General features: G+C 35.5%; 2 protein-coding genes across 3 annotated transcripts in view; one reads left to right on the top strand and one right to left on the bottom strand.

The window, feature by feature from the left end:
- Positions 1–388: 388 nt before the first annotated feature.
- itcha (itchy E3 ubiquitin protein ligase a) lies at positions 389–17,634 on the bottom strand. Of its 2 annotated transcripts, none has more exons than XM_089134495.1 (24): positions 17,473–17,634; positions 15,138–15,187; positions 14,821–14,962; positions 13,765–13,889; positions 13,020–13,151; positions 12,532–12,580; positions 11,723–11,895; positions 11,003–11,192; positions 10,752–10,847; positions 9,918–10,092; positions 9,730–9,796; positions 9,538–9,622; positions 8,532–8,660; positions 8,172–8,244; positions 7,424–7,495; positions 7,232–7,320; positions 6,991–7,150; positions 6,744–6,877; positions 6,408–6,548; positions 5,451–5,571; positions 4,820–4,924; positions 4,623–4,719; positions 3,842–3,914; positions 389–2,036 (listed from the first exon to the last, which is right to left on the bottom strand). In XM_089134495.1, the coding sequence occupies exons 2-24, from the start codon at positions 15,160–15,162 to the stop codon at positions 1,937–1,939; spliced, it is 2,553 nt and encodes an 850-aa protein (XP_088990621.1). In that variant the 5' UTR covers positions 15,163–15,187; positions 17,473–17,634; the 3' UTR covers positions 389–1,936. The 2 variants fall into 2 exon arrangements, with proteins under 2 accessions (XP_088990621.1, XP_088990620.1); XM_089134494.1 differs by having other exon boundaries at positions 9,730–9,799; positions 17,473–17,633.
- A 1,217-nt stretch (positions 17,635–18,851) lies between these two features.
- The window catches only part of necab3 (N-terminal EF-hand calcium binding protein 3), a 39,941-nt gene continuing 37,803 nt past the window's right edge, over positions 18,852–20,989 (top strand). Inside the window, exon 1 of the mRNA XM_039691817.2 lies at positions 18,852–19,138. Within this exon, the coding sequence (XP_039547751.2) occupies positions 19,016–19,138 (123 nt within the window). The 5' untranslated portion in view covers positions 18,852–19,015. The remainder of the gene's footprint in view (positions 19,139–20,989) is intronic.

Genomic DNA, 20,989 nt, shown 5'->3' with positions numbered 1-20,989 from the left:
ATAGCATATTAAGTACGACACAGTAAGGAAATAAAAATAACAATATAATTTAATAATGTATCATCTTGATTTCTCTTATTTAGTTATATGTTTTACTTTAAAAATGTAATGTCGTGAGGTCATCTTTCTTAAAAGTTAACAAGGTCAATTGCCCACAACAGAACACAGAATATTGTTGTTATACAGCTGGAGCCAGTGTTAACAAACCATTTTACAAAACACATTTTTATATACAGCTTACTGTATGTGTTATTACTAAATAATTCTAAATACTTCCAGTACTGCAATCCTTTAATCAAAACATGTTCAAAAGCATGTATCATTTTTTTTTATTCAGAAAAAACTGGTAACCTTAAACATAGATTAAATAAGAAGAAAATAATGTTTATTTTGTTTTTTTTATTTCTTAAGCTGAGAATAAATTGGTATCTTTATATTAATCATTCAACTGTACACATTCACTTAAGAAAAATAAATATAATCCAAATCATTAAACACAGCTTTACTCAATGTTAATGTGTTATAGATAGCAGGCGACTCAATAAATGATGTACAGTAAGAAAATAAAGAGGTCGGCCTTTACATATTCAGACCTACAAAATGCTTTAAGACATGAAAGATGAATCTTGACCTATATCCGTCAGTTATTTTAACACGAACAATCTGGTATAAAGTAAATAAAGTGCCCTGTAGCAAGACCTAGTAACAAACGCTATTGACATTTCTGATGACAGATTTAATTTAACATGAAGTGAACCCGTTTACCGAGGAGTTCACATCACAAATGAATCAAAATCATTTTCTGGAAAACAAATCTGTGCAAATGCTAACACACAAAAAACTGCTTTGCATGTTCAAATCCTACCTCTAAATCTGTTATGATCATAAGTTATTCTTTGTACATTAGTATTTACAGTCCTGGTGTTGTGTTTTGCATATGAACAAGAAGAAAAGTCTTTTGAAACGCACAGAATATCCATGAGGTCAGGACTAAATCTTCAGCATAACATCTCTACAACACAAACACACTTTTTTATTTTCCAAAATAAAGCACATTTTGCACGAATTTAGTGATTTTGGTGAACAACATCATTTTTTTTTAAGTTATAAAAGACTTCAGGCTGTGAATTTGCCCACACTAAATCATCTAGCATTATAGCATTAGTCGTGAGGTTTGTGAACTCTGGTAGGAAAGTGAATAGATGGTTTGATGGACTATTGCTGTATGTGAACCCAACCACACATGCATAAACATACTCTCAATGTAGGCATTTCCAGGTCACAGCTCACCTAAAACTAAAAAGGAAATTATATTTTGCATAAAAAAAACACGAAGCCTATCCTCTGCAACGGTCACAGCAATAAGAATGAGATTTTCCTGCATTAGGTGTAAAAACTAAAAATTGCACGTCTCGCGTTCCTCATGCAATATTTCTAATTTCCTTTGATTCTGATGTGAAATATAACCCGTTGCATGTTGCAGGTTTAGTACTAGCCATAATCACCACCAGGCCAGTGTTTTCATTAATAAAGTGCAAACCTTTCTTTTGAACTGGTTAACCCATATCTAAAAAGGATTTAGGTGCAATAAAAAAGTAATGAAAGTGTAACTCCTCCTTACTTGCACACGCAACACTCATACCATGCAAACTCACACTTCAAGTCGTAGAGGGAGCCTGTTGCATGTGCATCACTAGAGTCGAGACAAGCGGCAGTCATTATTAGGTAGAGGATCACAGTGTGCATAGAGTGAGCCGACGTCTGGCCAATGATCATTGAGTAAGGCAGCATAAATCAGAAAAGTGGAAATGGAAGCCTAAGCCGGCAGATTTCCTTCCAACAAAACACTGTTTATTCCTCGATTCCTGGTTTAAAGTAGCAGCGGCAGCAGCTTTTGATATGATGGTGAAAGCTGATGTGTGTCGTCACTCGTGCGTCACTCTTGCCCGAAGCCTTCGGTTTCCTCGATGGCGAACAGCAGCTTCTCCTTTAACTGCTCGTAGCTTTTATAGGGCGGCAGATCCAGCCGGTTGAAGCTGGTGGGGTGAACAATAAAAGAAACTTGTGTTTTAGATATTATTATTAACTTTAAGAATGCTATGTTTTTAGTAAATGATTTCATCTTGATTGTAAAGTGAATGAAGTGCACACCGGTCATTTACAGTCAAAGTCATTTGTGATATGTTTTTACTAGTGTGTGAAGGACACTATAGTTCACTAATGTAAGTGAGGAGAGCAAAATAAAGTAAACTGTGACATATCATAGCCAGTAATTATTCATCAGTCCCTCCAGAAAAACGCGATTACGCGATCGCTGAATTCAATGCAAAATCAGCCAAAGTCCGCATATTTATGCGGGGGCCGCATTTTTTAAAATACGCCGCACTTGCGCCGCATAAATTGCCGATTTCCGTGCAAAATATGCGGGGTTTGCATAATTTCATAATCCTCGCATTTTCGTTGCAAAAAAGTCACATGTATCTTAGCAGAAAGTTGAAAAATGTTGCGTTTGCTTCACACAAGAGCAGCCATTTCCCCCTGTTTCCATGGGAAAGTTATGAAGTGACGCAATTACGCGACGCCGGACAGACTCACGGAGGCGATTGACATCTCACAAATCGAACTCGTATAACTGTCTGTCACACGTTCTACCGTCACATCGTTACTTAATAAACAACATAAGATAAAAGAAGTAGCATCAAACAGAAATTACCCGCACACATGGGGTGTTCGATGCGCACATATAACACTGCAGAGAGTTCAACAGGGAGCGCGCAGCTCTTAAAGGGGCCACGCCTTATTTACACTCTTACAGTCTGAAATAAAACAAGATGAGAAATTAAATATTCCCAGCACTTTCTATGATGATGTATGCTTGCTTATCAAAGGAAGTAATAAGAAATGACTCTTACATTAGCCTAGTGAGAACAGGATGTTGGGGGAATCACTTTTTTTCTCTTTTTCATCAAACTGCAATTTTTCAGCCCATTCTCACCCCCAAGGCGTCACTTAACTGACGCCTTGGGAAGCATTTGGACATGCTTCAATATCTGACCCTCAATTTTTGCAAATTCCTGCAATTTTATCGCATAAAATTGCATAAATATCCTGCATATTCCATTTCATTTTTAAAGAAAACGGGCCGCATAATCAATCAATTTTTGCCCGCAACAATCCCCAAAAAACTCAGAGTTTTTCTGGAAGGACTGAATACTATTATGGTAAATGTTATATATAAATCGCAAATTTTTTCACAAATTTTTGGAAATTACCACCACAAAATCAGTCATTTTGATCGCAAAAATCACAAAAAAAAAAATCGTGAAATCCTGGAGGGACTGATTCATACAGTGACTACCAGTAAAATCTGGGACCAAATATTAATCCTCCACTTCGAGCTGATCATGTTTTCTGTAATTGCTAATGCTCAATACAACATGAAGCATTGCTTGGTGACTGGTTGAGCTAAACTGGTATTATCTAATTGTGTAGTTAGATTTAACAGATATTAAACATAATTCTCTAAGTCTAACAGAAAGGATGAAAAAAAAAAACAGTCAAATATCAACTCATTTCATGTCATATTTTATCACCATTTTCTAAACTATAGCGAATAAACTGTAATAATGAGAGAAATGTTGAAGGTTTCTGAATAATGTTTGGTTTGACTATATCATTAACTTTAAGAATGCTATATTTTTAGCTTGAAGATAGTAAATGATTTAATCTCGATTGTGAAGTGAATGAAGTGCACTCTGGTCACTGATGCAATACAGATTGTGTGAGAACAGGCCTGCATATACTGTACATTATGGTGATGAAATTTAATTTCTGATCTTACCATGTGTGGCTCCTCGGCAGCCAGTTTTCTTTTCCCACTTTCTCAATACAGAACTTCTGCGGCCCATTGCTCCCTACAGAAATAAAACACACATTCTGATCAATAAACATATTCGGTAACACTTTACAATAAGGTTCATTAGTTAGCATGAACATAACAAACTGCACTTATAGAGCATTTATAACATTCACTAATACTTTATTAAAATCTTGTTAACATTAGTTAATGCACTGTGAACAAATAATAAACAGCAAGTTTAAAAAAACAACAAAAAAAATAATTTTAAAGAAAAAATTCTTCATATATTACAATTAAGATGATGCAAAAGATCACATTTCATAATCATTTACTCACCCTCATTCTAATTTTTTTTTATTAATTAAACATTATCTTGCTTTAGGTTTTCAGAAAATTGTACGCAGATTAAATATTCTATAATGTTTGTAATGAACATGTATTTTTATTATTTTTAAATTTAGTACTATAGACCATTTTGCAAGATGTAAACAACACTGGTCCAGAAACACTTCCTGTTTCAGTTTGTAACTGTTTTCTTTATTTCACATGTAAAGAAAACATCTTAAAGCTGTTTGTTTCATTTTGATTCAGTTTTATATGTTCTGTTGGTTGTATTTTATCCCAGCTTTTATGTAGTGTTAAAAAACCGAAACAGGAAGTGCTTCTGGACCAGTGTTGTTTACATCTTGCAAAATGGTCTATATTAACCATGTTCAGAACAGAAACATTTTTAATATCATCTATGGTTTGGCATGACTCTCACCCATAAGATCAGCGAATCCCCCGACAGGTAGTCTGCACGTGCCGGTTACAAACTGCAGCAGTCGCATACGCTTCTCATTGTCGATCTCCTTCACAAACTAAACACAGACAAGACAACAGATGATGGAACACCAACACCAATATGGCAGCATCTCCACATTTATGATCATGTGGGTGTGATTTGATGTAAGATCTAACCTGCCAGAACCAGACGATCTGTTTGCTGCTGCGGGCGTAGTGTCTGTAGATGGCGTTCCTCTGCCAGTCCCCCAGATCAATCTCCTGCATCCCACACAGCATCACCTACACCACAATTACAGGATCAGAACATACAGAAGACATCGGATCTAGAAACTATGGCCTTATTTAGACCTGATAATAACAGTGAGTCTCAAGACTAAAAGCAGTCGAATGCATCTTTCTTGTGCATTTGGAGGTGAGAGATGCATGTGGCCATATCACATTTTGTAGTGTTAACTATAATGCACCATGACGTCCCAAACAACAGCTAAAGACAGCCTGCTCACCCAACATGTAGTCAAGGGTTATGGCTTTAAACACAAACAACCCTCCAGTTAAAAAAAAGTAACAATCTCCTGATCTATCGTCCTGTGCCATTTTCAAGAAACACCTGAAGACGCATCTTTTTCGGCAACACTCATACTGCGTTAGACTATCCTATTGTTGGTTTAATTGCTTCTATTGCTCTCCTCATTTGTAAGTCGCTTTGGATAAAAGCGTCTGCTAAATGATTAAATGTTAAATGTGCCTATCGACGATCTATGATTCACAAAAAAAGCCTTTGAACACTATGAGTTGTAGTGTGTACCTCCAGTTCCTTGGCATCAAAGTATTGCAGGTACTGCTGTGGCAAGACCTCATTAAAGCCCTCGAGGAACGCCTGAGTTTGTTCCTCAACACCTCTGGACAACCTCCACTCAGCAACCAACCTGTCACACGGTGGATTTCACAATCAGCCACTGATATTAGCGCTAATAACAGGGGCGTAATTATTTGCTCTGCGAAAAGATTCTATGCAATCCATCATGCAATCTGAAATCTGGAATTATTTTGATTACTTATTTTCAAAATATGCTGAAAAAGAGGGAAAATTAATCAATACCACATCAATACTTTCATTAGATATTTTTACAGTCCCAGTGGCTAACAATATTTTTAATATACATGTATGTGTATGTAAATACACTGTTGGGTTGTATCTCCAAAATCATTACTATAACACACAGTTTGGAGTTTGTTTGCAGTGCAAGGGTAAATAAAGAACTTTTTTTACTCAAGAAACACTATATATATATATATATATATATATATATATATATATATATATAAAGGCTAATGTTTTATGTATTTGAAGAGCGGAGAAGACTGTCATTGAGCCATTTCCAATACTGCCTTATATAGCCTGTGTGTCGAAGCACTTCATCTTTAATAACATGACATTTTGGACAAATGACAGAAAAAACTGAGTGGCCATATAGCTACAGTAAATAACCTTGACAAAACACGTCCTAAAAAAATCACTGGTAAAATGTTAATAATATAAGGACTCATGCAAATGTTTGACCATATATAAAGCCACAATATCAACTTTAACAATGCAGTTTAATTATTTAAAAAAATATGTTTTTTTTTTTTCCATTTTCTGAAAAGTAGCATTTTTGGAGATATGAGGTTTCCGTCTAACACAATGATATATTAAATTATTATTTACATGTATATATATATATATATAATTCATCTATGCACTATGAATGAGATTTCCTACCTGATATACTCCTCTTTATTTTCCTCTGTCACCTGAATGTTTCCTCCATCAGGTTTGAGTTCATGAGTGGTGACCTCTCCCAGAATCTCTTTATCCACCGAGAAAAACATCTCCAAGCCACATTCCTCTATATTATTATCCCTAGAGAAAAACATCATTATCTCCAACCATAGTCAAATTGCATACAAAAATACGTGATTTCGTAATTAAAAGAAGTCACTGGGATTGTTAATTTTCTCATAACTCCTGTCCCTTATTTTCACAGTTTTAATCTTCACAAGCCCTCACTCATGTTTCTTATCGTCTCTGCAACTCATTCAACTCATCCTCACTCACTTGATCCAGATGAGCGAGTTGTAAAACTCCGGGTCGATGGACTCCAGGTCTTTCAGAGCCAGAGGTTTATTCAGGATTCGCTTATAAAAGGGCAAAGAGAAGCCCGTGTCTATGAACTTTCCATGAAAGAGAGCCTATGAGAGAAAGAGATATTCAGACATTTTAATTGAAGTCCAAACTATGATCCTGCAGTCTGTCCAGTACAGGCATTAGCTATTTGGTCATCAACATGACTAAAGCGTCATACCATTGCAATGAACCGTCCAATGAACTTGAAGTACTTGAGGTGATCGGGGTTGATGGAGGACGCGGGGTTAATCTGCAGGCAGTAGTTGTCTTTCCCGGCATATTCAAACAGACAGTACATGGGGTTCAAGACCTCGTGGGAGAGCAGGAAGAACCATTCCCTATGACAGAAACACAACATTATTGTGCGTGTGCGCATATATCAACTCAAGTCATCACTTCCTGTAAATTATGTAATATACCTTGCCACGCCTCCATAATCAAGACCCTCCTCTCCTGGGAAAATAATCCACAATCTCCGTCTCAGATCTTGTGGATGGCAACTCATAATCTAAACAGATCAAATTACAAATATTTAATTTCTTTTTATATGCCACATGATGACTCACGTCACCCAGAAATGACTTGTCAAATATTAAAAAAATGTAATTCACCTGTTGAAATGAGTCCTCAAACAGTGTTTTGCGACTGACGTGGATCTTAATGTGCTGAGGCATTGCTAGTTGCTATGGTATTAAAAGGATAATTTTAATCAATTAATCACATGTGCAAATATTGCCCTGTTATATATATATATATATGAAGAGTTCAGATGCAAAAGCCTCTAAGTGCCATTTGAAATTTTCTTCTAAAATTATCATTTTTATCAAGCTTGTGTATTTAAGTTCAGTAATTTCACTTAAATGGCAATGAAGATTACCTATTAATTGTCATTTAAGTGAAATTACTGAATTTAAATACACAAGTTTGATAAAAATGGTCATTCTAGAACAAAATTTCAAATGGAATTTAGAGGCTTTTGCATCTGAACCTTTTATATATATATATATATATATATATATATATATATATATATATATATATAAAAATTTATGATATATTACATTATTTAAAAACAGATCACATTTTTAAACAATCTTCACTGACATTACTGCAAGTTTCTTGCATTGTCTGCTACTGACTTACCAATAATTAAAATGACAACATTTGTTCAGTTATTGTTATGGTGTTTTGCTGATTAAACTGAAGTAATATAAAATTTGAATGAAACATTTATAACCCTAATTAAAGAACAGTAGCAGGTTTTTAACAAAATCCAGGTCAAATCCAGGTCATTTTCTGAAGATTTAGAGTCAAAGCGACTAAAAAATAGAGTTTGTAACTGAAGTCACTCGGTCTCACCTGACACCAGAAGCGGAAATAGTGCACTTTGGCTTTAAAGTCTCGTACATATGTGATCTGAGGGCCGTTCTCACTGCAGGTTCACAAAGACAGAAACAGACTGTAAAACTACACCAAAACCTGGCTGTAATACATCAACAGACAATATTGTAAAAAAGAAAAAAAAAAACATGAAACTTTTAATTGCATTAAACCGCATTTGACTTATGTAACATATTTCTGTTTCTAAGTGAACATATTTGTATCCTAAGACAGGAACAACACTGTCTATGCTTTCATTAAGAACATCTACAAACACAGCGAGCGACAGAGGTCACAAAAGACATTCTCTTCATATATTAAGCTATTAAAAGGGCTTACAGGGAGGATTTTCCTGTCCGAGGGTCGATATATGTCGTCGTCTTCCTGTTGTGATCAACGAAATAGGGAATCCCGTCCACCGTAAACCTCATCTCCCAACCCTCCGGCAAAGGCTTCTCATTCAACAACCTGACAAACAAAAACATTTCATTCAGGCAATAATTCTCCTTGTCAGCTTATTCTGTGAAGTTTTACATCAAATAATAATATCATATAGCGGGGAGGCAATTTAGCTGTGTTCAGGGTTATTGTCGTTAACTAAAACTACAAAACTATTAAAAATATTTTTGTTAATTGAAAAAGAAAAGCTGAAATAAAAAATAAAATATAAATATTAGATGCAAAACTTCAACTGAATGAAAATTAGACATATTGCCTTGGCAACTAACTGAAATAGGGTTAAGACGAGGAACTAAAATAACTAACTGATAAAAACTAACTAAAATAACTAAACTAAAAAACTCAAAACTAAAACTGAAGTAAAAATAAATTAAAACAAAAGTCATTTAAAAAAAATGGCAAAAGGACAAAACAAAAAGTGAAAAATAACAGCTAATATGAAAAAAAATAAATAGAGCTTCACGATAGTGGATAGACTTTTTGAGAATTGAGAATAACTTTTTTTTTTTTACAAATAGAGTAATAGACTAATAAATGTTTCAATGAAAAATACGTTTTAAACAGCCACTTACTGGCCTAACTATGTAATCGATACAATAATTTTTTGAAGCGTCGTGTTGCTTTTAAAAAGGTGATTTGCTCTATTTATATATGTTTATCTGTTCTATTTCTATCTGAAATATAAACTTTTATACTGTGTGGTAGAAAAGACTGTTTGTGAAGCCGTTTCATACCTAAACATGCTCAAAGGTTTAATAAACAGAGGCGAATCACTGTCATTTAGAAATCAGTTCGTGTGGGTGTTAAAAAATGAAAATAAAATATAAAATAAAAAAAAATGAAAAATACTAAAATAACAATGGCTTTGGTTGTGATTTTGTCCCACCCTTGTGTGCGAGGATCCTCCCATTGCGTGGATCTTGTAGGATGATGAACAAAATACATCCTCCTATTACTGTCTGTCCGTTTCTCTGTGAGCCAAACAACACACAAGCAGGAAGTTGAGGGTGATACACAAGTAAAGACAGTGTGAGCCCCTCTATTATGAGAGGATTTCTGCAGTATAAAAATGACTCACCCCATCCCGCCGGCAGAGGACCCAGAGGGTCAAACTCTTTATTAGCTGCAGGCACAAGCTGGTCCTGCTGCTGAAGAGATGAGCAGACAGAAGGAATGAGGACCGCTTAAATATCCTCAGCTCGGCATCTTTTCATTTAAAATAGCTTGAAAAAATTGATGTCCATTATCTTTGACGTATTTACTCACCCCATAGATGAATCTCTGGTTGAAGCGGTGCATGGCTCCCTGCAGCTGACTGCGCTGGTTCTGCCACTCCTCGTAGTTTCGGACCGACTCTAGTGTGGGTCTTTGCCATGTGGTGGTTCTGATTATATGATCCACATAGTACACACGGCCCATCGGGTCCAAGCGACGCTCCCAACTACCACACAAACACACACAATTCTCTAAAACAACTGTTTGTTGTTTCATCCAAAACCTTGGATGATTTCTGATACCAACAACAACAAGTAGGCTATTATTAATATTAGTAGTAGTAGTAGCAGCATTAATCTTTCATACATAAAATGCAGCTAAAACGGTTTCACAGGTCAGAAACTAAAAAAGCATTAAAAAAATGGCATTTTATTAAAAAAAGTCAGTCAGTAACACTACCTTAGTTAACATGAACTAAGAATGAACAATACTTCTACAGCATTTATTAATCTTAGTTAATATTAATTTCAACATTTACTAATACATTATTAAAATCAAAGGTTGTATTTGTTAACGTTAGTGTACTATGATCTAGCATAAACAGTGAACATCTGTATTTGTATTAACATTAACAAAGATTAACTAATATAGTAACAAATGTAGTGCTCATTGTTAGCTCATGTTAGTTAATACATTAACTAACGTTAACTAATGAACCTTATTGTAAAGTCTGACCAAAAATGACGCTTAAAATATATGAATCGAACGCCAGCTTAAATGCCATTTTCAGATGCTCTTGAATGTTTAGGAGCTTGTCAAACTTCACTAAGTAAAGGGGCATAATGACTCAAATCAGTCAGACAGCATCTCTGCATCAACGGTTACCCCGGTGGTAGCGGTTCTGGTCTTTCCCATGTGGTTCTTTTCTCAATATGATCCACATAGTAAACACGGCCGTTCTGATCCACTCTCTGCTCCCAGCTACACCATACAAACAGAAATTCCATTAAACATACGAGACTTAAATCCATACAGGCTTTCTGACATGCAGCAGGAGCATAAGCTCTTATAAGTGGTGACATATGAGAACATGTAAACTAAACTAAAAAAGTAGAAAGGTTTTTGATGTCACATACCCAGGAGGAAGAGGGCTGCTGTTGATTAGCGAAGCTACGGGTGGTGTTGGACTGGCACTGGGGGCCTGATTTGACCCTGAACCTGAGCTTGACCCTTGACTCTCCGTTTCTCCGTTCACACACACTCGTGGAGACGCCTCCGGGCTGGGAGCTCTGCTGCCGTGTGTGGGAGTAGAGCCAGCAGAGGATGCTAAAAAACAAAACAACAGGTAGGGAACTTTGCCTTAAAGTGCCGTTATTATGTTTTTTCTGATAGGACCTTTCAAGTAGTGTGTAATGCGAATGTAACATGAAAGTTTTAAAGATCAAAGTGCAGATGAATGGTGACTATCTGCCCATTTTTTATTTTTTTTAAAATTCTGAACGGCATGAAACGAGTCGATAATAATTCCAGTATCACTTCCTGTTACAAACCTAGGTAGATTTGAAACAAATTTGCAAAATGCAAGCCTGTGGTCTTCATTGAACAATGCCGTTGGAATAATCATAACAAACTGGGCCATCTGACCAATCAGAGCAGAGTCCGCTCACGGAAAGGTGGGGTTTAGAGAGACAGTGTCCGAAACGGTTCGATTAAGGATCCAGTGATAAAAAAAGCTGATGCTGCAGTGTAAATTATGAGAAAATGAATGTGTTTTTTGACCTTGGATGCATGTAAACATATTGTAGGAGACACATGTGACACCATATTGTTACATCCCTATTGATAAGGTTGTCTACCTGTGGAGGAAGTGTGTTTATGTGCCGAAGCAGGAGGCGGTCGCTGAGGTCGAGATGGACGCGGTGGTCTCAGAGCCCCAGCGGATGGAGAGGAAGACTCAGTACTTCCCACTGCATGACCATTGGGCAGTGGCGCTTCATCAGTGATGTCACTGGATGGGGACGAATCTCGACTAGACCAACAACAAACAGAGACTATCAAACATAAATAGCAAAAAAACACATTTAACAATAAGGTCTCATTTGTTAACTTTAGATAATGCATTAACAAACACGATCTAAGTTTATTAACCTTTGTTAATGCAACTAAATAAAAATGTTCATATTCATGCAAGTTCACTGTGCATTAGCTAATGTTAACAGATGTTAACTTTTGATCTCAAAAATGTATTACTAAATGCTGATAAATCCTTTAGAAGTACTGTTCATTGTTAACAAATGAAACCTTGTGGCAAAATGTGAATTTCAACCTATACCTATTCAACCAGCCTATAACCTGTTTTATTTATATTCCACAAATCAACCACTAACATTTAATAATATGGCAATCTTTTAATGCATATTATTTAAACCAAAAATAATGAGAATATAAATGAGTATATTATAAACTAAAGAAGGGAAATATTTTACACTGCTGTTATGTATTTATAAATCCTGTATCATGATGATCTATAAAATGAGTGAGCAATGAAGATATTTCCCTTGAGAACTAATTTAATCAAGAATTCAAAGAAAGATACAAGCTCTTTCTGCACATAATGTGGCAATATCAGAAACTGCACAGTAGAGTTGAATAATCTTTATTTTACCTCCCCGCTACATCCCCGTTCTGTGTGGGTTCTCCATTTACAGCTGAATCTGTGATTGCAGAGAAACAACAACATTACACAAATCTCCATTTTAAACAGTAAAGAATTAAAGCTGCACGACTCTGGATAAATTGAGTCAAAACGAGATCAAGATTCTGTGCAGACGACTAAACAAAATAATGGAATTTTTTTAGAGGTTCAGGCAAAATGAATGAATCTATTTAATCTGAATGAATGATTTTTTTCTTATTGAACGAATGATTCAATGACTTTACTAGTTTCATTACTGGATGAAGCAGCGTTTTTTTTTTTTTTTTTTTTTTAACAAATCTCTTGATTAAATGACAAATATATTTTTATCACTCACTTGTCACCACCTTATTTGAAGTGTCATGTTACTTTCAGAAGGTAATTTATTCTATTTTGATCGTGTTCTATTCACATCAGTGTTGATATCCAAAAAATAGCAGAGATAAAGAAAGTCTCACTGTGCTTTTGTTCCTCTGAAGCAAAAGTCTCGGGATCCATCTGTAGTCCATCCAGACACACTGAGAGATCTCCAACCACCTCCGATCGCACTCTGTCTGAACTCAACTGCAACGTCTGCACAACCTCAGAAACTGAGACACACAAACGCACACGATCTTCAACATAACACTGCTTACAGAACTAAAAAATGTATATTAACAGCCCATAAAAGCAGTACCCTGATGCCAACACTTTTTGATCATGGCTTTTTCATTGCTTATTAAATAAGGATTTTTTTTTTTTTAAATGACTCGTTTAGAGCGAGTCATGAATTGATTGAAATGAATCATAAAATAAACCAACATCATTTACCAAAAGTGCCATATCAAGCAGATTAAATATAAGCTTTTAAAGATTAAAACCAGGTAAATCATATTCACAGATGACCTGGAAAGCTAAATTGGCTTCACTAAGCAAGCTCACAGCATCACTTCAGGTCACAGGGAAAGAAAATGGTAACCTGGTTCCAGGATAATCAACACCCTCAACTCAATCTCAGTTCTATAATTCACATCAGCGGTGAGCGGTCACACCATTCCCACATGACAAGGTCTCTGAAAAACCCCTTTGTTTGATACTATGAGTCAGTTCACCTGCCTCTTTCTTTTTATCTTTAACTCTTGAGTGCACACACACACACGCACACACCAAACAGGCCTGACTCTGAATAATGAGATTCACAAAAGGAACAATATGGAAACTCACTCTTCATATTGTTGGCTTTTAAGGTCTCGCTGACCTCCAGAGTGGCCAAGCCCAGCAAAATGTCGGCCTTAAGTGTCTGGTGACTCCAAACCCGGAAAATTAACTTGCTGAAAGGGCTGACGATCCTGCAGGGAAAATGATCAACAGAGCAGTGATGTTACTGTTAACTAAAACTATTCAAAATTATTGAAATAAAGCTGACTTAAAAGTTTTATATTCCATAATTCAACTGCTAACAATCAATAATCTAGCCATATTTTTATGCATTTTATATCAAATAAAATAATGAGAATATATAAGACAAACCAAATTCACTACACATTTATGTATCATTAAATCATGTATTATGATCTATTCAATCACAAGTGCACTGAGCGAGCAGTCGAGATATAAATAATATATAAATATTAGATGAAAAACACTTGGCAACTAACTGACAAAAAGTTAGTAAAAAAAGTACTAAAATTACTAAAAACTAAAATACAATCTAATAAATCTAAACTGAAAATGTAAAATTACTATGACTTATTATTAACTTATAACATTATGAATACATAATATAATGGTATGTCAAAAATACTAGAATAAAACTGACTGAAATAGTCATTACATTTTAATCATGTAGTTATGTGAATAACAAGACACGTTTAGTCTGGAGAGAGAGATCAGAACAATAGACAACACTTTACAATCAGGTCCCATTAGTTATTGTTAGTTGATGCATTAGCTAATATATTAACTAACAATGAGCAATGCATGTGTTACAGTATTTAGTACTGTTTGTTTATGTTTGTAAATAAAAATATAAATTGTTAGTTTAGTTCAAGTCCAAGAAATGTTCTATTTTACTAATGTATAAGTAAATGTTGAAATTAACATTAAAGATTATTAAATGCTTTAGAAGTATTTTTAATGTTAACTAATGTATTTAACTAATTTTAACAAACAGAACCTTATTGTAAAGAGTCACCGAACAATATAACGATAATAAATACTGATTCTGGATCAGCTCTGTAACTCAACAGTCACTCATTTTAGTTCATATGTCTATCTTACACAGTGAGAGACTGTTTCCATTTGGGACTGTGAGTGTTGGTGCATTTCTCCGTCTTCTTGGACTGGCCGTCCACACACACCTCCACGTAAGGACTGGGTCCAAACCAATTCTTCTTACTGTCCCGCAGCTTAGCGGACAGAACTAACCAAAGATAACAAATGTAATCACATATCTATTCAAAGTATTCATCTAAAGACATGATCCAGATAGCTGACATCTTAAGATAATGACATCTCAAAATAAAAATAAGTGTGTAACCCAAATTGCAATTGTGAAGTCTTTCAATTACAAAATAGAGATTATCCCTTTAGCTCACCTGTTATCTGAAGTTGAGACTTCATTTTGCAGCCATTAAAAGGCTCAAATCTGAAATAAACAAATAAGCATATATAGTCAAACCAAAATGTAATCAGACATCTTCAAGATCTCTCACATCATCATAGTTTATTCGCTATAGTTTAGAAAATGGTAATAATATGAGCAGAACTCAGAGTTATCAAATCAACGGATATTTAACTGGTTTTGTCCGTCCTTCTGTTCGACTCACACATGAATTATGTTGAATATCTGTCAGCTGTTAAATTTAACTACACAATTAGATAATACCAGTTTAGCTCAACCAGTGACCACCAAGCAATGCTTCATGTTGTTCAGTCTGTGTGTGAAAAGAGCATTAGCAATTACAGAAAACACACTGAAGAAAACATGATCAAAGTGGAGGATTAATATTTGGTCCTAGATTTTACTGGTAGTCACTGTATGAAGAATTCTTGTGTATAATATGTCAGTTTACTTTATTTTGTCATCCTCACTTAAGATAAATGATATGATGTCCTGCACCCACTAGTAAAAAAATGATATCATTATATCTGGTGTCTTAATAATTTTTGGTTTGAATCAATGAATGTAGATTGATTAATTAGGTTAAGTCTCATGATTATAACAAAAACATGTCAACTGGGACGGTAGTTAATAGTGGAAAAGATCATTATACAACATTCACAACTCACAAGCCATTTTCCTTCTGTAATGTGTAACATTTCTAAGTGAAACTGGATCTAATTTCATGTTGTCTTGATGTTTTTTTTTCTGGCTGATCAGTCACCAAATGCACTGTATAGACAAACCTGACCCCTGATCAGTGCTGTATGTCGTTTAGTACTGGTATGTGATGTATGGCGTAGTTGTGTCTTCAACACCTCCCTGCGGTAACAGCTAATCTCACAACCGAAGTCTCCAGTAATCCTTGGCAGATTACAGATGATGTAACTACACTGAGAGAAAGCACTGATAAACAGAGATTACGGCTAGATTTTCACCCGAAAACACAAGGTCTGTCATTATTAACTCAAATCCAAACTTGTATGACCTTCATATTCTAGACTATTTAACACAAAAGGAAAAGGTTCTTTCTGCTCTTTACAATACAATGAATGTTAATGGTATACTGAGGCTGTCAAACACCGATAAGAACATAAAACGTCGTCCATTCATTCCTACTCATTATAACAGGTTTGATATTCCTCTGAACCATCTTTAATGCCTCCAAGCGCATTAGAAGCTCACATCTGCACTGTCAGAGATTAGTCAGCCACATGAGAAATTATGAAGATTGTTAAGCACTTCCTAAAAATCAACTATTTGATTTGACTAGTTCACAAATGTATATACTGTGGTTTTACTTTTAAGATAAGACACTACAATGTTTTTTCATGCACTTGTAAATTTTTGAGATTTTGGGCTATTTTGCTTCCATCCAATATACACCTTTAAGTGTTTAATTATTTTATTACATATTGTCCGCTTGCGTTTTGTATCATTTAACAGTTTTATATGACATTTTATTCCTAAAACAAGGTGAAAAACTCTGTATAAACTCTAGTCAACCAAATGAATTGAATTGTGAACATGACTTTATCCAATACTCAGATTTCCATTCTGGAAATGTATGCAAATTAGTGCACATTTAATTAGATTATGTATGCATATTTAAACATAAAATGTCAGAAACCTTGTAAGATAAAACAATTGTTTTAAAGTAGCGTGAATAATTAACTGGAGAAGTATGGTGCTATCGATTACACCCTGCCTGTGGTGTCTTGCATTTGTACAAATAGATGTCATACACTTACAAATGCACTGTGTTTTTACCACGGTACAGAGATGAAATCACATGGTAATGTCAAGGTCCTTTGACATAACGTTATATACCACAGAAATTATATAACAGTTCCGTAGTATTCATTGAAGTAACGTTAGCTTTGTGTAGCATGCATATATCGTGGCACGTAAATATCAGTAACATGGTATTACTATTAGGTGTTACTTTTATACTGTTATTATTATGATGATACTGGCAGGGCATTACAGAAGTTACGTCACGTAGCGTTATCTGACGGTGTCGCAGCTACAAAAACGACCGTTTACAAGTCAATGAAATGTATATAACGTTATCTGTTTGAAACCGGATAGTTTTTATTCGTTTCAGACTATTAATTGTGTATATTTATCAAATAGCTGTCAAAACCATCATCAGCCCCACACAGTCTAACGGTCAGTCAGTCACCGGTCAAACAAGCTAGCGCGTTATCAAAACACGGCTGTTTTTCTTTCATATTGTCCTCTATACGTGTGTGTCGCTTATATCTTACCGTCTTATGATCACGGGAAATGTTTCTAGATCTCAGTTTTAACGGGATCTGAGGTCATCTTCCCGTCGTTAAAATAAACTTTGCTCCATCTCAACCGGTTGAACAAACGTCCGCCACCAGCACTGGCTCCATGTCAGATTGACGACGTCACTGCGCAACCCCGTCACGTGACGCGCGCGTCCTTTTGGATAATGTGCCACTATTACCAATGGGCTCTATGCACGGCGTTATTTCCGGTGAAGGATTAAGGATGCTCGATAACTTCCGCCGATCATAGAGTCCAATGCAATACTGAGAATTTATATTGAATTTTATACTCCATGGTTATAATAAAGAAACGTTAGTCACAAAAAAAGATAAAACAGACACCCCTCGTTGTGTTTATGATTCTTTTTTAAATTATATTAAATAAACATAACTATATATAAAATTACATCTAAACGTACGTTTCGTTTCAAAGACGGGAGGACAGTAAATATTGAAGACTCTGCCATAATCCCGTTTTCTCCGGTTTTCCTCTGCTTTAATCTACACAACCGGAAATGGACGAGCATCCTTACATCAAATGCGGAACTTATGCGTGCATATAGCCCATAAAGACTGAAGCACTAAGGGATTTATTAATATGATCTAATGGCTGTACTTTCACGAGATGGCGCTGTTTGCCAGGACAAGTCCAAATGGTGGCCCTTTATATATGTTGAGATTTAAATTATTGAAGGCATTTTATTTATAGTATGTTCATGTTTGTTTTTAAAATATAATGATGGATATAAATGGGTTTGAGTCAAAAGTGAGTCAAAGCAGTGATGTTTATGGAACTACTGCTGGACCAATCAGCATCCAAGGAGGTGGAGAAACAGAGCGCGAAGAACTTCCTCTGAATCGGTTCGTTCGAACGGTTCGTTGCAATTCAAATTGTTCATCGATTCTTTTCTTCTTGTGTTGTCTACCAGTCATTTTGCATCTGAAATGTTCTTAATGAACGTTTTTATCAAGCTTGTATGTTTATGTTCAATTATTTCACTTTAACGGCAATGAAAACGGCCTATTAATTGTCATTAAAGTGAATTAGCCTACTGAATCTAAATATACAAGCTTGATAAAATTATCATTTTGATAATTTCAGACGGCACTTGGAGGCTTTTGCATCTGAAGTCTTCATATAAATTAGGCGAATGATATATGAACAAACCCATTCAAACCTTCAGACAGAATAGATGTGAAATCCTTCCCAGTCCGCTTTATTTAATTTAAATAACATTAAAAAAAAAAAAAAAAAAAAATGGCCAATTTTCCCTTACAGACCAATTCACAAGCGCTTTTCCGAATCAATTCGTTCAAATCATTCAAACGAACAGATTCGATCAAGAGAACAATTCTTTGGCGTTCACAAGTATTCCATCCTCAGCATCAGCAGCAGCATTCGTCCAGAAGATTACTCACACACCAGTTCCGATCTCATCTACTCGGAGATCTGCATATCTATCGGAGTCATTAAGTGCATATTTTCTTTCTAAATTTTTGATCAGCTCGTTTAAAGATGTTGGCGTGCACCGAAATGATCACGATGTGTCTCCAGTCTGCGAAGCGCGAGCATCTCCGCTCCAAACTGCAGCAGCATCAGATGCAGGATTCCGTTCACGGACTGTCCATCTTTCACGATGTAAGTACACAATAATTCGGTCAATGAGCCCACCGATAGGTCACCATGCAAACATTCACCTTGAACCTCAGAACACAAGTCACTGTGTCACTTCTAAGACAGAGAGGGAAAGAGAGAAGGTTATGCACATGTGAAAATGTATAGTCTTCAAATAGGTTATTCTATAAAGCGATTGGTAGGCAGTTTGGGGAGTCAATAATGCAGTGGATGCATAATGTGCTTATTGTAAAGCACAATCATAAAAAATAAAAAAATCCACTTGCATTGTGATGCCTTATTTTCACTCTTGTACATTAGATGTGTTACTGTATATAGCTCATTTGCATATTTAAATAAGATAGCATGTGACAACGAATGAACATAACATGTCATCTGTTTTCATTTATTGGAATTTATTCTAAATAGAATGCCTTTTTGTGACTCCCTGTAATTGTCATTTTATGCTTTATGATTTTGATGATTTTGTGCATTTATGCTTTACAATTAAACAATTGCAGCAGGCGCTGGTGAATCATATTTGAGGGAATTGATTCTCATGATTTCTTTTTTTCCAAAATGCAACGTGATATATTCTCTTAATGGTTAGATAGATTTTGTTTGCATGTTTGCTTTTTGTGCTCATATACATTTTAAGCACAAACCTGGATTTTGATCACAATTTGTAATTTGTAAGATTTTTTTTTTTAGTTTAGAAATCTGATTGTTGTTCAAATATAATCAAGGGTTATTATATTACAAGGGTAGTTTGCATTGCATTCTTATAAATAATGCTCCTATATTTAATCTGTCTTTAATGTTTATTGTTTTGTTAATGTTTAATGTAGGTGACGGTATATTCAGGAACACACGTTCATTTGGGGCTGTTAGTGACAGATAGATAGTTGTAGATGTTCTCTCAGCAGGGTTAAGTTGTCATAGAGGGGGTCTGACAACAGAGGTGAAGTGTGTGTTTGTGTGTGTGTGCTCGTCTTTAATATATAAGCTGTCAAAAAAAAAATAAGCAAGCTGATATTCAGTGCAACCTGTGTCTTTATTTAAAATACATACAAATGTCATTTACATCTATGAGTTTGTCAAGCACTTTTTATGAAGAGTGCGCATGTGCGAACGTGCTCTACTATTAAAGAACGAGTCTATGATTGAATCTGGAAATAAAGCGAAATAACTGAGAAAAATTAGAAATAGTCCTCAGATGCAGACTGATCTCATGAAGTAGCGTGTGTATGACACGCCAATTCGTATTTCCATTTTTGGCGTGCTATCAACACGCATAATCGCTTTTCAGCGTGTTTATGAACGCCGTTGACTTAACGTTATTACTGTATATATAAATATATGACTTACCTCAACCCCGTCCCTAAACCTACCCGTCACTGGGGTTAATGGCATTTATGACTGTTCCCTTACCGTCCTAGGAAAAAAAAAAGATCGCTCCCTAGATGTAGATCTACATTTTGCTTGGTTTTGCGCGGACATTTGACGGCGTTTACAGACACGTGGAATCACTGGGACGTTAATGGCGTAGACATACACGCGGATAGCTCAAAATGCGTAGAGATAACACGCCACTTGACTCGAAAGTGGCGTGTATGTTTACGCAAAAGTCGTGATGTCATGTTGTCAGATGCCATGTCTGTAACTTATATCAAAACTTCTAGCATTACGGTTTCATTAAAATAAGTAATTACTCCACCACTTTTGTGACGTCATAAACCAACATGGTTGAATATACAATCACAATGGTTTCGGGAAAAAGTCGTGACTAGCTAGCTGATTTCTTCAACGATACATCGTACTGTGGTGAAGCATCGTGGGATGTGTGACGGAAGTGAGACTGGAAATGCTGACGGC

Source organism: Pimephales promelas, chromosome 8 (genome assembly GCF_988280905.1).
Source record: "Pimephales promelas chromosome 8, fPimPro1.hap1.1, whole genome shotgun sequence".
In the NCBI taxonomy this organism is placed as follows: domain Eukaryota; kingdom Metazoa; phylum Chordata; class Actinopteri; order Cypriniformes; family Leuciscidae; genus Pimephales; species Pimephales promelas.
This window is presented reverse-complemented; position numbering and strand designations above follow the sequence as displayed.